Here is a 16,963-nt window from a genome sequence, read left to right as displayed (position 1 = left end):
GTTCCGATGTACATGTGACAAATAAAGCTAATCTTATACATACTAAAGTTTTGTGGTCTTGCCTAAAGCATTACCAGTCACTCTGACCCGCTAGCCACAGCTTTTGATTTGAGATTGGTGGTCAGTATGTGGGGCATCTTTGAGGTTGTCTAGTGATGCAACAAACCTCCATCTGAAGCATGATCAAAGTGAGTGAGGTCAACTAACCTTCTCCATGATTCAGAGCAACACACACAAAAAGCAGGAGGAACTCAGCCGGTCAGGCAGCATCTATGGAGAGGAATAAACACTCTACATCTCAGGCTGTGAACCTTCATCCAGATTAGTACTCGCAATCTCTGCAATTGTTCCTCTGACCTTCAACATTTGAAAATGCACACAACAGCAAGAGAATCTGAAGTATTTTTGCCGGGATACCAAGGAATGATTCTCGTATTGTACAGTCTGTTTCAGGTACTAAATGAACAGCAAAATTAACTTCCACTGTTGAAGATGACGTCTACGTCCTTGATTTACATTTTTTTTAAGTAATTGAATCCATTTCCATGTCTTTGGATAATAATGTTTGTGAGACACTTTACCAGCTTTGAAAATGAATGCTTCAGCAATTATCTGAGAAGCAGAGCTTTGCATCAATGCTGACAAATTTCAAAAGTCCAAGTCTAATTGAACAAAGATGCAGTGGAAACTTATGCTGCAGCTGTTACAATTCAAGAAGCAGTTCCAGGAATTTAGTGCTGCTTTAAAAAGTCCAAATACGCAAAAACTACATAACTTGTTAAATGCGTCAAGTGATTCTTTTCAAAGAACTTTACATTAAAATATTTGTGAGCTTTCCTCTATGAAACTAAGAAGTAGTGTTTCTGTTACTTAATCCCCATAACAAAAGCTGTATGTTCTGGATATTGAAACACTGTCTTAAAATTGAATTTTAAATGTAAAGTGTGCAAATATCTCTAACACATTCTTTCCTTTTTTTCTCTCAGGGTCGACCACTCTCCTTCAAAACGTTTTTGGTTTGGGTTTTGATTAGTATATACCAAGGTACGAACATGGGATTTTACCATAAATGTGTGTGAAATAAAATATTGAAAAATCCTTGTATTTAAATGCAAACAGTTGAAGTCAGTGTAATGCCCCTCAAATGTGGCTCCAGCTCTTCAGTAAGATTTGTCTCAATGCTACTATTTATATTTTCCATGTCTGTCAGTGCCTTAATTTAATGTCTATCACAACCTTGGTATGTTTCAAATCACTTTATAGGTAGTTGCGTACATTGGAAATTTAGACATTGGAAAGTTACAGCTTATTTGCATAGATACCAAATTAGTGGGTCTTGTTGATGGTGAAGCGACTTACAATGAATTACAAAGAGATTTTAATCACTTAGGGAGACGGGCAGCGTAATGGCAAATGGATTTCAACTTGGATAAGTTTGGGGTGAGGCATATTGAGCATTCAGCCAGAGCAGGACTGAAACAGTGAATGGCAGGGTATTGACAGAGGGACCTGGGGGTATAAGTGCACAGTTCACTGAAAGTGCCCATGCAAGTAAACAGTGTGGTGAAGAAGGCATTTAGCATGCTGGGCTTTATCAATTTCAGGAGTAGGGACAATATGTTGCAGTTCTAAATAAGTCATTGGTGAAACCTCGTTTTAACTATTGTATAAAGTTGTGGTCAAAGTTCTAGGTAAAACTTATTAGCACAGTACATGTATGTCACTACATACAACCCTGAGAATCTTTTTCCTGAGGGCATATTCAGCAAATCTACAGAATGATAACTGTAAATGGGATTAATGAACAACAAACTGTGCAAATGCAAATATAAATAATGAGAATGAAATAACAAGATAAAGAGTCCTTAAAGTGAGATCATCGGTTGTGGGAATACCAGAAATAGAATGAGTGTAGTTATCCCCTTTTGTTCAAGAGCCTGTTCTTGAAACTGGTAATGCAAGTCCTGAGGCACTTGCACCTTCTATCTGATGGCAGCAGCAAGAAAAGAGCTTGGCCTGGGTGGTGAGGATCTTTGATGATGGATGCTGCTTTTCTGTAGCAACATTTCATGGAGATATGCTCAATGGTTGGGAGATTTTTACCCATGAAATACTGGGCTAAATCCACTATCTTTTGCAGGGTTTTCCCCTCAAAGGTATTGGTGTTCCCACACCAGGCCGTAATGCAGCCAGTCAATATACTTTCCATCACACAGCTCTAGAAGTTTGTCAATATTTTTGATGACGTGCGGAATCTCCACATGTAATGTCACCCAATAATATGAAAGACATTGTCAAGCTGGGGGACATGCAGAAGAGATTTACATGGATGCTGCCTGAACTGGAGGGTCTGAGTTATAGGGAGAGGTTGGCTACACTGGATCTTTATTCCTTGGAGCATAGAAGAATGAGAGTTTTAAAATCATCAAGAGTATGGATAAGGAGGAAAGTCATAGTCTTTTCCCCATGGTTGGGGAGTACAAATCTGGAGAGCACAGTTACAAGATAAGAGGGGATAGATTTAAATGAATCCTGGCAAGTTCTTTACACAGAAGGTAGTGATGAACTGAAATGAGCTGCCAGAGGAGGCCATAGTCCTAACAATTATAACGTTTAACAGGCACTTTAGATTACATGGAGGGGATGAGTTTGGAGGGTTGCAGGCAACTGGAACTAGCAGGGAGGATGCTCTGGTTGGCTTGGGCAAGTTGAGCAGAAGTACCTGCTGTGAGTCTCCATGACTTCATTGTCGTGGACCTTTGTGATGTTATTGTTGGTTGGGGCATAGGGATGACCTTCGTTCTCTGAAGAGTTTCAGCTGCTTGTTTGCATTTGCTTGAGAAAACCTGCACTTCAGTCTCAGTCATCATCACTGGCAATGGAGTGCCACTGGAGAGGTGGTCTGGATTAAGACTGTCTCTTGTTGTGTACGTAATGAATGTGTACTGATTTCACCTGCCATACGCTGAAAGACATTCACACCTCACTTTGTTTTTCTAGGTGGTATAATAATGTACGGAGCTCTTCTGCTGTTTGATTCGGAGTTTGTACATGCCGTGGCCATTTCCTTCACTTCTCTCATTCTGACGGAGTTGCTGATGGTGGCACTCACTATCCAGACCTGGCACTGGCTCATGATTGTGGCAGAGCTTCTCAGTCTCAGCTGTTACATTGCTTCTCTTGTCTTCTTGCATGAGTTTATTGGTAGGTCAATGTCAAAAAATTTTCATTATTTATTTGCAACCTCCCTCTCAAAAATTACTGTAGTTTCTTTTCCAGAATGTACCAGTCCTTTCATCTTGCTCCAATCAAATTCAAGACTTGACTAGGCAAAGGTACCTGAGGTTTATTGAGCAGATGAGGAAGAGTCCGGATCATTCCCTGTGCTCACCAAAAATCCACGTTCATTTCCTCAACAAAGCACCAGATGGCACTGTGATAAACAACCTAACTCACTGACCACCTTCTTACTCGGGGAATTAAAGACCGGTTAGCCTGACGTCAGTGGTGGGAAAGATGCTGGAGTCAATTATAAAAGATGAAATTACGACAGATTTGGATAGCAGTAACAGGATCGGTCTGAGTCAGCATGGATTTACGAAGGGGAAATCGTGCTTGACCAATCTTCTGGAATTTTTTGAGGATGTAACTATGAAAATGGACAAGGGAGAGCCAGTGGATGTAGTGTACCTGGACTTTCAGAAAGCCTTTGATGAAGTCGCACGTAGGAGATTAGTGGGCAAAATTAGGGCACATGGTATTGGGGGCAGAATACTAACATGGATTGAAAATTGCCTGGCTGACAGAAAACAAAGAGTAGCGATTAATGGGTCCCTTTCGGAATGGCAGGCAGTGACCAGTTGGGTACCGCAGGGTTCAGTGCTGGGACTGCTGCTGTTTACAATATACATTAATGATTTAGATGAAGGGATTAAAAGTAACATTAGCAAATTTGCAGATGACACAAAGCTGGGTGGCAGTGTGAAATGTGAGGAGGATGTTGTGAGAATGCAGGGTGACTTGGACAGGCTGGGTGAGTGGGCGGATGCATGGCAGATGCAATTTAATGTGGATAAACGTGATGTTATCCACTTTGGTGGTAAGGACGGGAAGGCAGATTATTATCTAAATGGAGTCAAGTTAGGAAAAGGGGAAGTACAACGAGATCTAGGTGTTCTTGTATATCAGTCACTGAAAGCAAGCATGCAGGTACAGCAGGCAGTGAAGAAAGCCACTGGCATGCTGGCCTTCATAACAAGGGGAGTTGAGTATAGGAGCAAAGAGATCCTTCTGCAGCTGTACAGGGCCCTGGCGAGACCACACCTGGACTATTGTGTGCAGTTTTGGTCTCCAAATTTGAGGAAGGACATTCTTGCTATTGAGGGAGTGCAGCGTAGGTTAACAAGGTTAATTCCTGGGATGGCGGGACTGTCATATGTTGAAAGATTGGGGCAACTGGGCTTGTATACGCTGGAATTTAGAAGGATGAGAGGGAATCTGATTGAAACATATAAGATTATTAAGGGATTGGACATGCTGGAGGCAGGAAGCATGATCCCGCTGATGGGTGAGTCCAGAACCAGAGGTCACAGTTTAAAAATAAGAGGTAGGCCATTTAGAACAGAGTTGACGAAAAACTTCTTCACCCAGAGAGTGGTGGATATGTGGAATGCTCTGCCCCAGAAGGCAGTGGAGGCCAAGTCTCTGGATGCTTTCAAGAAAGAGATGGATGGAGCTCTTAAAGATAGTGGTATCAAATGTTATGGGGATAAGGCAGGAACTGGATACTGATTGTGGACGATCAGCCATGATTACAATGAATGGCGGTGCTGGCTCGAAGGGCTGAATGGCCTACTCCTGCACCTATTGTCTATTGTCAAACCTATAGGATTTAATAATACCCAATAATGTCTACTTGCATTTGGCCACATTAGGATAAATCACATAGCAATGGAAATTGGATGTTATATAACCTGCCAGTCTATATATTACTTGTGTGTTCAGCACTTGCACAGTTTGCAAAAGTTTCCTGCAGTAATCAAATGTTGTGTTGAAAGACCAATATTATCCATATAATCTTTTATCTTGTAGCAAATTGCAGCAATGTGCTTTTGTTTTTGTCCATGCATCAGTTTTTACATTGCACTTTGTGTTGTGGCCATTGGTTCCTGATGGTTTGGCTTACATTCAGTTGTGATAATTTAGGTGTCTGATTGAGAAAATAATGAGAAAAGCTCAGCATATTTAATGCATTAACTTGCTGCTGGTGTATCTACTGAACTACGTTTCAATGGGAATGAGCATGTCAAAGGAAGCTGATGATACAAGAATTGGTGGTGTTGTCTAAGGAAGATTGTCTAAGGCAACTGAATGACATTAGATCAGCTGGAAAATTGTGCAGAATAGCAAGTGGAATTTCATCTGAGAAGTGCATTTTGGGATAGCCATTAAGGATAGGACAGACAGTAAAAGTTAGTGCGCTTGGGTGTGTAGAAGAACAGAGACCTTGAGGTACAAGTCAGTTGATTCTTAAACATGGCACCACAAGTAGATAGGGTGGTGAAGGCATATGAGATTGTTCCTTTATTAGCTGTGGGAAAGAATGTGAGAGGTGGGCCACATGATACAACTTAATACATTGACTAGGTCTCACCTGGAGTTAGTGTGCATTTTTGGTCCCCACGCTATAGGAAGTATTTGTTTGCACTGGAGAGGATGCAGAGGAGATCCATCAGGACATTGCATAGATCTGAACATTACTGTTGTAGGGAATGACAGGATAGGCTTGTTTTTTTTTCTGGAATGGCAGAGGCAGAAGGGTGTTCTGAAAGAGAAATATATAGTCAGTGACTGCTTTATTAAGTACAGGAGTGAACCTAGTGTGGTCTTCTGCTGCTGTAGCCAATCCACTTCAAAGTTCAAAGTGTTGTGCATTCAGAGATGTTCTTCAGTACAGCCCAACTGTATCTCATAATTACTTGAATTACTGTTGCCTTCCTGTCAGCTTGAACCAGTCTGGCCATTCTCCTCTCTCATTAACAAAGTGTTTTCAATGCCAGAACTGCTGCTCACTGTATTTTATTTTTATGTTTTTGAAAACCATTCTGTGTAAACTCCAGAGACTGTTGTGCGTGAAAATCCCAGGAGATCAGTAGTTTCTGAGATAGTTGAACCTTCCTGTGTTAGCGCCAACAATCATTCCACAGTCAAAGTCACTTAGATCACATTTCGTCCCAATTCTGATGTTTGGCCTGAACAACAACTGATCACTTTGACCATGTCTTGCATACTTTTATGCATTGAGTTGCTGCCACACGATTGGCTGATTAATATCTGCATTAATGAGCAGGTGTACAATAAAATGGCCACTGTATAACAGTTTTTATTTTGTTTTATTGAGATACAATGCAGAATAGGCCCTTCTGGCCCTTCAAGCCACACCACCCAGCAACTTCCTATTTAACCCTACCCTAATCATGGGACAATTTACAATGACCAAATAACCTACCAGTCGATACGTCTTTGAACTGTGGGAGGAATCCAGAGCATCTAGAGAAAACCCATGTGCTCACAGGGAGGAAGCACAAACTCCTTACAGGCAGCAACAGGAATGAAAGTCAGCTCACCTGAATGGTAAAGCATTGTGCTTACCGCTACACTACCATGCCACGTGTTCTGAGGGGGAATAGATAGCAATGTAGTTAAAACATGAATTCTAGTGGTGAGTGTGGGTGTCTAATAGAGGAGATGTAGCTTAATGTGGGAGGTGGAAGCTTAAAGGTGTTCTGAAGGGAAATTTTTCCACACACACAGTATCTGTTGCCCAGAATGCAGTGCTTGAAGTGATAGAGTCAGATACTCTCACATTTTAGAAGTTTCTAGATGAGTATTTGAATGCCTAAGACTATCGACCTAATGCAGGTAATTGTGATTTAGTGCTGGTGGTGTAACAGGTGACATGGGCCAAATAACTTTTTTCTGTGTTGTGTGACTATGTATCTAAGCTAAGGAAAAGGTCATATTCTGGCCAGAGTTGGTAAAACAATTTGATTTTTTAAAATAATCTTAACTATATTTTTTTCAGCTTTTAGCTGCTGGACTATTCTTTGCCATACATTTATAAATTATAGGAAACTTTAGCTTTTATATAGTTGTTTAGCTCCCATTTTGGAGAGTGAGTGGGCTAAGCAGCAATATAAAAAAAAACTAAAGGCAGGTAAACCTGACAGAGTCTTAGAACAGTCTGAAAATCGACCTTTCTGCCAGGTTTGACCAATGGTTCGGCACAGCCAAAAAGGGCCAAAAGGCCTGTTTCTGTGCTGTAGTTTTTCTATGGTTTTCTAAGTGCTTCCTAATGGTGCTTTCTGAACTAGAGCTGGGCATACTGAGCTGAGAGCATCATTCACAAGAGCTTTATGCAAATAATAGGGTGACCACTGGGAGAAGTAAGTGGAAGAATCAGATGGTGCAGGGCTGCCCCCGTGCCTGTTCCCCTTGGCAACTGGTTTGGATATGGCTCAAGGGGTGGGTAGTGACCTTTGTGGGCACAGCCACATAGCCAGGTTGGTGGCACTGAGACTAGCTTGAGGATCAGTGGGTAACGGAGGAGTCATGCAGGATGTTAGTGATAGGAGACTCAATACTTAAGGGGACAGATGGGTAGTTTGGTGGCTGCAAAAACTAGAATCTCTGAATGCATAGGAAATCCTGTTAGACAAACCTTTGGAGTTTTTCCAATTGGGTCATCAAGAAGATAGCTGAGGGTGGGACAGAGGATGTTGTCAATTTGGACTTTAGTAAGGCCTTTGACAAGGTCACTCATGGCAGGCCTATCTGGGAGGCTGAAGCATTTTTGAACCATGAGGAGATAGCAGATTGTCTTTATAATTGAGTCAGTAGTTGGAGTTGATGGTTGAAGGTTGTTTCCTCAAATTGGAAGTGTGTGTCTATTGCTGTGCCATTGGTTCGACACTAGGACCTTTGTAGTTTATAACTTATATAAACAATTTTCATGTGAAATTTCAAAACATAGTAAGTGCAGATGATAATAAAACACCTACAGAAGCTTATGAAAATTTACAGGGGAATCTGTTGGTGCTACACAGCTAGGTGTGTGGGCTGAAGATGAATTGCAATCCATGAATGTGAGGTGTTGCATTTTGGGAGATCAAACCAGGATAGGGCTTTTAGAGTGGAGTCTCGTGGAATATACAGACCAGAAGTGCAAGTGCATAGTTCGCTAAAACTGGGTTGACAGGGTGGTGAAGATTGTGTTTGGCATAAGACCATAAGACATAGAAGCAGAACTAGGCCATCTGGCCATGAAGTCTGCTCCGCCATTCAATCGTGGCTGATCTTTTTTTCTGTCTCCTCCTCAACCCCAGTTCTTGGCTTTCTCCCCATAAATTTTGATGCCATGTTCAATCAAACCAATCAATCTCTGCCTTAAATACACCCAATGACCTGGCCTCCACAGATGCACGTGGCAACAAGTTCACCACCCTTTGGCTAAAGAAGTTTCTCCGCATCTCTATTTTGAAAGGGTGCCCCTCTATCCTGAGGCTGTGCCCTCTTGTCCTAGGCTCTCCCACCATGGGAAACATCCTTTCCACATCTATTCTGTCTAGACCTTTCAACATTTGAAAGGTTTCATTGTGATCCTCCCTCATGCTGGCCTTCAATCAAGGCACTGAGTGTAGGAGTTTGGAAATTATGTTGCAGTTATAAGTGATGTTTCTGAGGCCACACTGAAATATTATGTACAGTTTTGATAATGCTCTTAATAAGGTGTTATTAAACTAGAGAGAAAAGATTTACCAGGACGTTGACCAGACTGGACTTTATTTCCTCAGTTGTAAGAGATTGAGGGATGATCTGATGAAGGTATTACATGATCATGAGGAGCATACACAGGGTGAAAGCATAGCCTTTTTCCCAGAGAGGTGGTGCCTAAACAAAAGGGCATAGGTTTAGGATCAGAGAATGGTGCATATTTGGAATGACCTGCCAAAAATAGTGGTTGAGACTGCACTGTAGCAGCATTTAAAAGCCACCTAGATGCATATATGAATAGGAGGGGTTTAGAGAGCTCTGAGCTAAATGCAGGCAGGCACCAGCTTGCTGAGCAACACATTTAGCTTGATTGAGCTGGTCCGAAGGGTCTGTTTTCATGCTGTATGACTCAATGACTCTTATGGCCATAGGAGTTTACATTGGAAATTGTATCCGGGCTTGTCAGTCAATGCTCATGTTTAAAAAAAAAACACCCCCGTAAGGTAATAAGGCCTGGAAGACTGATAATGCAGCCTATGGGTAAATAAATAAAAAGATAGTATATTTAAATGCATCCTCATCGTCCTACTGCCATGCAAAGCAGTTTGAAATCATGATGACCTATTTTGAAGGCGACCAATGACTTTCAGATTGATCCTGTACTGCTGTTGCCCCCCCAGTCATTGTTAATGTTTTTCTTTCATCTCAGCTATCAACAGTTGCGGTTTAAAGTGAATGATATTGCAAAATATAGCTATTTACTTAAGAAATGTAGTGATTATAAATATACTTACACATTCAGAGCTAAAGTCACAATGTTAGCAAAATTTAAACATCAGGCGGAAATGGAAAATTATTCTGGTTTTTTGGTTTCTATTGCTGAAATTTTCAATTATTCAGTATTCACGTAAGTGGAAGCGGTTTTATTTGTCATAGTGAATGGAAAACAAAATAATTGTGACGAATTAATGTTTCATTGGGGAATTATTGTTGTGACAGTGAAACTATTGTACAAAAACCAATGTGGCCAGGTATTTACAAGCCAGACCAGTGTTACTGCAAGGCAATTAACCCTGCAGAGCATTTGTTTTAAGAGTGGGATGTTGCCCTCATGACGTCATTGGCCAGTTAGCAAATGTGTGGGAGCTGTGCATTCATGGTTCCAACACATCTATTGTTTCTCATGGCATCATTATGGACCTCATCCCACCTTTAGGATGAAGATGTTTAGCGTTTTTCCCTTCTGTTCCAAAGCAACTGAAGTGCATTGATACGATTTATAATTTCACATGGTCCCCCACTCTTTAATACAGCTTCCAGGAGTCTTCCATCTCAATTTGATGAGAAATTACATTAAATGTCAGGTTTCTACAATTTAAATAATTTTCCCATTCATCCTGCAACTTCCATCTTTCCTTTGAAAGCCCTGATCCAGCTGGAACATTGCTCTGGCATCACATCCCAGTCATTGTTCTTCATGTCTAGTTAGTTGACAAGTAACTTCAGACATTTAAAAGTTTGTTCTCCCTTGCATGCACTTTTCAATATTTCAGGATATTCACCTGCAATTGAAGCTAGGATCACCCTTCTCAACACACCTCTGTGAGGTCAGTTTCCTACCACCTGCCTCTTTGGGCTAACATCAGCAAATTTGACACAGATAGCCAATAAATTGAACTGAATGAGTCGGCACAATATGCGATCTCATGGGTTTTTAATGGGAATGTGTAGGGGCTGCTTCTAGAGTCACTGTTTAAAAACAAGGAAGAATGCTGTGCATTGACTTTAGTTCGGCATTCAATACTGTGATCCTCTCCAAGCTGATCGCCAAACTTCACCAGCTTGGTATCAGCTCATCCCTCTGCAATTGGACCTTGGACTTTCTGACTAACAGACCCCAATCAGTTAAGTTAGACAACCTCTCCTCCTCCACTCTCACCCTGAACACCAGTGTGCCTCAAGGCTGTGTGCTGAGCCCTCTTCTGTACTCCCTTTTCACCTATGACTGCGTTCCTGTACATGGTTATAACTCCATAATCAAGTTCGCAGACGACACCACGGTGGTTGGTCCAATCAGAGGGGATGACGAGACGGCCTACAGGGACGAGGTCCAGCATGTGGCCACGTGGTGTGCCGACAACAACCTGGCCCTTAACACCCAGAAGACCAAGGAAATCATTGTTGACTTCAGGCATGCTAGGAGCCGCACTCGCATTCCCACCTACATCAATGGAGCTGTAGTGGAGTGTGTATCAAGCTTCAAATTCCTTGGTGTCCACACTTCCAAGGATCTCACCTGGTCCCTGAACTTCTCCATCCTGATCAAAAAGGTGCAGTAGTGCCTTTATTTCCTGCGGAGCATCAAGAAAGCTCACCTCTGTCCCAGGATACTGACGGACTTTTACCGCTATACCATTGAGAGCATACTCACCAACTGCATCTCAGTGTGGTATGGCAATTGTCCCGTATCGGACTGCAAAGCACTCCAGCATGTGGTGAAAACTGCCCAGCGGATTATCGGCACCCAATTGCCCACCATTGAGAACATCTACCAGAAACGCTGCCTGGGCAGGGCGAAAAGCATTATCAAGGATGCATCTCACCCTAACCATGGACTTCTTACTCTCCTCCCATCCGGTAGGCGCTACAGGAGCCTCCGCTTCCGCACTAGCAGGCACAGGAAGAGCTTCTTCCCTGAGGCTGTGACCCTGCTGAACCTCACATCACAGCGCTAAGCAGTATTGCACCCATATTGTACTGTCTCAGTACTTTTATAGTTGTGTGCTGTAGCACTTACTTTTTATTTGCAGTTATTTTGTAAATAACACTATTTGCATTTCTGGTTAGATGCTAACTGTATTTCATTGGCTTTGTATCTGTACTCAGCACAATGACAATAAAGTTGAATCTAATGTAATCAAAAAGATCATAAACACAGATGTTGAAAAGTCAGATTAACACACACAAAACGCTGGAGGAATTTCGCAGGTCAGGCATCATCTATGAGAAAAATAAAGAGTTGATGTTCTGGGCCAATAAAGGGTATTAGCCTGAAACATCAACTCTTTATTCATTTCCACAGTTGGCTACCTGATCTTCTGAATTCCTCCCCGTCTTTTTGTGTGAAAATAAAAGGTCACCCATTTAAGACAAAATGAGGCTTTTTTTCTCAAAAGACTGAGTTGCTTGGTACTCTCTTCCTCCAAGAGCAGTGGGAGCAAGAAAAATATCCAAATATTTTTAAAGCAGAAGGCAAAAAGTTACCAAGTGAACAGTAATGTGGAACTGAGACTGCAGTGATCTTATTAAATGGCAGAGCAGGTTTGAAAAGCCAAATGATCAGATTTGTCAGCAATGAATTTAAGATGTACTGTATGTTGCAAAATTATTTTGAGTGGAACAAAAACTCAATGCATGAATTGCTGTTTTTTGAAGTGCCCATCATCCCAATGCTGTTTGGAAAACAATTGGGTTCCACCCTTGTTTGAAGTGTAATTGGTTACCCAGCTAGAAAGCAGGAAGTACCAATTTCAGAGGTAGATTACTTCCGGAGATCATTTGAAACTATAGCAGTTGGAATAACTTGTTGCAACATACACCAACAAAAGTAAGAAATTTGAAGCAAAAACAGAAAATTCTAGAAACAATCAGGCAGCCTCTGTGAAAAGAGAAACAGAGTTAATGTTTCTGGTTGTATTCCCTTCCTCAGAACTGGGAAAGACTTCAACTTAAATGTTTTTCCCCCACCGATGCTGCCTGTTCTTCTGAATGTTTCCAGCATTTTCTAATTTTGTTTTAGATCTTCAGTACCAGTACTCTTTGTTTTTGTTTAGTGGGAGATGTGTAGAGCTGATTCTTTTTCCTCTTCCATTTTCATCTCCTTTACTTTTGAAAAGAGCTAATTTATATTGATCTCCAGTATGCAAGCAACAGCTGTGGAAATATCAAGTTCCTTTAGCATCCATCCTTCAGATAGATGTAAAGACATTGAGTCTGAATGATTCCACATATTTCTGGACATTGTCACTTCCACACTTGACATCTATTGAAGTTTGTACTCCAGCAACTCAAACAAATTGGTTGCCATGCATGAAGCATTTCTGAATCTTGCCATGTGATGTTTATAATTACAAGTTGGCACACAGACATGCTCCCTGTATTTTGGATGCTACAACATATATTTCACTGACGTGTGGGACCCAGAGTATGCATAATCATTCATGTGAATGCAAGTCATCACTAAATATGTGACATAATTTGAAGGGGACTAGCCCAGTAGAATGAGATTCTGGTAGATCAACATTAAGTGCTTATAACCTTGCACATCACACCAACCCACTCATCTTGCCCAGCAAGTGGTTATAAACCAGACAGTACCTCTATATTTGATAGAGTTATACAAAATTATGAGGAGTATGGATAGGGTAAATGCAAGCAGGCTTTTCCCACTGAGGTTGAGTGAGACCAGCACTAGAGGCCATCGGTTAAGGGTGAAAGGTGAAATGTTTAAGGGGAACATGAGGGATTAATTCTTCACTCAGGTGGTGGTGAGAGTGTGGAATGAGCTGCCAGCAGAAGTGGTGGATGTGGGTTCAGTTTTAGCATTTAAACAAAACTTTGGTAAGTACCTGAATGGGAGGGTATGGAGGGCAGGGGTTCAGGTACATTTTGATGGGACTTGCCAGAATAATTGGCACAGGCGAGACGGGCAAAAGGGCTTGGTTCTGTGCTGCAGTGCTTTATGACTTTATTGCGGCGGTATTATCATTTGGAAGATGAGAGGCTGGTTAGGAAGTAAATTTTAGGAAATGACAAAGTAAAGAGAGTGAGGAAAGATTGGCAGTTCTGACTTGGGTGAATGAGTGGAACATCCAGTTGTTGAAGATCACTGAAAATAAATTTAAAATAAATCTGTGAGAATATATGAAGAGGAGATCAGAATCTTTCACTTATGCAAAGAAAGCCAGTTGCACTTGGAAAAGGGACTGGAGGTGCTACCTCAGGGTTTGGATAGTTGGAAACGTAGTTTGATTAATTCCGAAACATCATTCACTGATGACGGTTAGATTTTGTTTTGTGGATTAGTTGATCCTCTTGATGAATGGAGCTGGAACTGAAAAGTGTAAAGCCTTGAATTCTGAGCATCTGCTATAAATCTCACATTCAACACAGAAGGAAGTAAGGTGCAAATATAAAGCTTTTCCTGGCAAGACACAGAAATACTGAAATACTTTATGTGCAGTGACCTACTTGTATGAACTAAGTTAGCAATTAAGATTCTAGATTATTTAATGTCATTTCCAGTATAGGAGAATGAAATGATTGTTACTGGATCTCATGCAGCACAAAAAAAAATGCAATAAGATAAAGAACACGATTAATATAAATACATAAAGTAGCTTATATACATTGATTGTATGTACATAGAGTGATGCTAGGCACAGGAGTGTCTGTGCATAAGGTGACTCTGACAGGAAATGATACAGTAATGGTGATGGGGTGTGTTCGTGGGCGGAGGAGTTCATCAGCCTTATTGGTTGGGGAATGCAACTTTTTTGAGTCTGGTGGTCTTGGATTGGATGCTACACAGCCTCCTCCCTGACAGGAGTGGAACAAACAGTCCAGGAGCTGGGTGGCCATAATGGTGGATTGAAAATGAATAAGAAAATACAATTTTAAACAAAACCTCATTTGTAAACTCAGCTATACGCACCATGAAATTCACATCACTTTTCATGTTAACCTTATGTTATAAATATCAAATTAACTTTGCGTCAGAATAATTTATACACTATCATCCTAAACCTATTTTCACTAATGCTGCAAAAAAACATTATTGAACCCTTGCACCCAACAGAGTAAGAAATTGCATTCCTTTATCTTGAGCTCATTTCATTTCATATTCCAGAGATGAATCCCCTGGTTGTATATGCTACGTAATTAGTTGATGTATTGGCAGACAATTGGAAATGATCACTTTGAAAATTTCTTCATGTAAGCTCGGTGACGATAATTTGTGTGAAATTTTACAGTTGTAAGACCATAAGATATAGGAGCAGAAGTAGGCCATTCGGCCCATCGAGTCTGCTCCACCATTCAATCATAGGCTGATCCAATTCTTCCAATCATCCCTACTCCCCTGCCCTCTCCCCATACCCTTTGATGCCCTGGCTAATCAAGAACCTATCTATCTCTGCCTTAAATTCACCCAATATCTTGGCCTCCACAGTCACTCATGGCAACAAATCCCGCAGATTTACCACCCTCTGGCTAAAGTAATTTCTCCGCATCTCTGTTCTAAATGGACATCCTTCAATCCTGAAATCATGTGTTCTTGTTCTAGACTCCCCACTATGGGAAATAACTTTGCTATATCTAATCCATTCAGGCCCTTATAACATTCGGAATGTTTCTATGAGATACCCCCTCATTCTGCTGAACTCCCAAGAGCTGCCAGACGTTCCTCATATGGTAACCATTTCATTCCTGGAATCATTCTCATGAATCTTCTCTGAACCCTCTCCAATGTCAGTATATCCCTTCTAAAATAAGGAGCCCAAAACTGCACACAATGCTCCAAGTGTAGTCTCACGTGTGCCTTATAGAGCCTGAACATCACATCCCTGCTCTTGTATTCTATACCTCTAAAAATGAATGCCAACATTGCATTTGCCTTCTTCACCATCGGTTCAACCTGGAGGTTAACCTTTTGGGTATCCTGCACAAGGACTCCCAAGTTCCTTTGCATCTCTGCATTCTGAATTCTCTCCCCATCTAAATAATAGTCTGCCCATTTATTTCTTCCACCAAAGTGCATGACCATACACTTTCCAACATTGTATTTCATTTGCCACTTCTTTGCCCATTCCCCTGAACTATCTAAGTCTCTCTGCAGGCTCTGTGTTTCTTCAACACTACCCGCTCCTCCACCTATCTTTGTATCATCGGTAAATTTAGCTACAGATCCATTAATCCCATTGTCCATATCATTGATATACATTGTTAAAAGCAGTGGTCCCAACACCGACCCTTGTGGAATTCCACTGGTAACCGGCGGTAAGTCAGAATAGAATCCCTTTATTCTCACTGTCTGTTTTCTGCCAATTAGCCAATGCTCCATCTGTGCTAGTAACTTCCTTGTAATTCCACGGGCCCTTATCTTGCTAAACAGCCTCATGTGCGGCACCTTGTCAAAGGCCTTCTGAAAATCCATCTACTGCATTGCCTTTGTCTACCCTGCTTGCAATTTCCTCAAAAAATTGCAGTAGGTAGTCAGGCAGAATTTTCCTTTCAGGAAACCATGCTGGCTTTGGTCTATCTTGTCATGTGCCTCCAGGTATTCCGTAATCTCATCCTAACAATTGATTCCAACAACTTCCCAACCACTGATGTCAGGCTAACAGGTCTATAGTTTCCTCTCTGCTGCCTGTCACCCTTCTTAAATAGCGGAGTAACATTTGCAATTTTCCAGTCATCCTGTACAATGCCAGAATCTATCGATTCTTTGAAAGATCATTGTTAATGCTGCCGCAATCTTTCCAGCTACTTCCTTCAGAACCCAAGGGTGCCTTCCATCAGATCCAGGAGATTTCATCACCCCCAGACCATTAAGCTTCCTGAGCACCTCAGTCATAATTTTCATTGCACATACTTCGCTTCCCTGACACTCTTGGATGTCTGGTATACTGCAGACATCTTCCACTGTGAAGACTGATGCAAAATACGCTTTCAGTTTCTCTGCCATCTCTGCATCTCTCATTACAATATCTCCAGCATAATTTTATCTACCCTCAACTCTCTTTTACCGTTTTATATACTTTTTAAAAAAAAGCTTTCAATATCTTCTTTGATATTAGTCGCCAGCTTTCTTTCATAATTCATCAGTTACTGCATTTCAAATCTCTAGTCAGACAAACTTTCCTTAGTTCTTTGCCAAAGTTGGTAACTTTACTCAATTTTTTGTCGAATTTGGTAATTTCCCTTAGTTTTTTGCCCCTTGGGCCATTAATTCCAGTAGCACTTGGAAGAATGGCCGGGTTGCATGTTCCCATCGTGAAGCCTTTGGGCAAATTCTGTAAGGTTGAACATTTGGATATCTGATCATTGTCTGACAAGGTAAATGTTCTGAGCTAATATGTTCCTGGTTTAAACTGATTTTTTGTTACTAATTTACAAATGCAATCCATTGAAG

General features: G+C 41.2%; 1 protein-coding gene across 4 annotated transcripts in view; it reads left to right on the top strand.

Moving 5' to 3' along the window:
• Positions 1-16,963, top strand: part of LOC134342850 (probable phospholipid-transporting ATPase IIA) — a 174,575-nt gene that overhangs the window by 151,029 nt on the left and 6,583 nt on the right. For all 4 annotated transcript variants that reach the window (XR_010017124.1, XR_010017123.1, XM_063041479.1 and 1 more), the window contains 2 exons: positions 987-1,044; positions 3,001-3,204. Coding sequence is in view for 2 of the 4 variants with exons in the window: in XM_063041479.1 (XP_062897549.1) it covers positions 987-1,044; positions 3,001-3,204 (262 nt within the window). In the remaining 2 variants the exon portion in view is untranslated. The remainder of the gene's footprint in view (positions 1-986; positions 1,045-3,000; positions 3,205-16,963) is intronic.

This window comes from Mobula hypostoma, chromosome 2 (genome assembly GCF_963921235.1).
Source record: "Mobula hypostoma chromosome 2, sMobHyp1.1, whole genome shotgun sequence".
In the NCBI taxonomy this organism is placed as follows: Eukaryota; Metazoa; Chordata; class Chondrichthyes; order Myliobatiformes; family Myliobatidae; genus Mobula; species Mobula hypostoma.
Note: the sequence above shows the minus strand (reverse complement) of the source record. Positions and strands in the feature narration are given on the sequence as shown.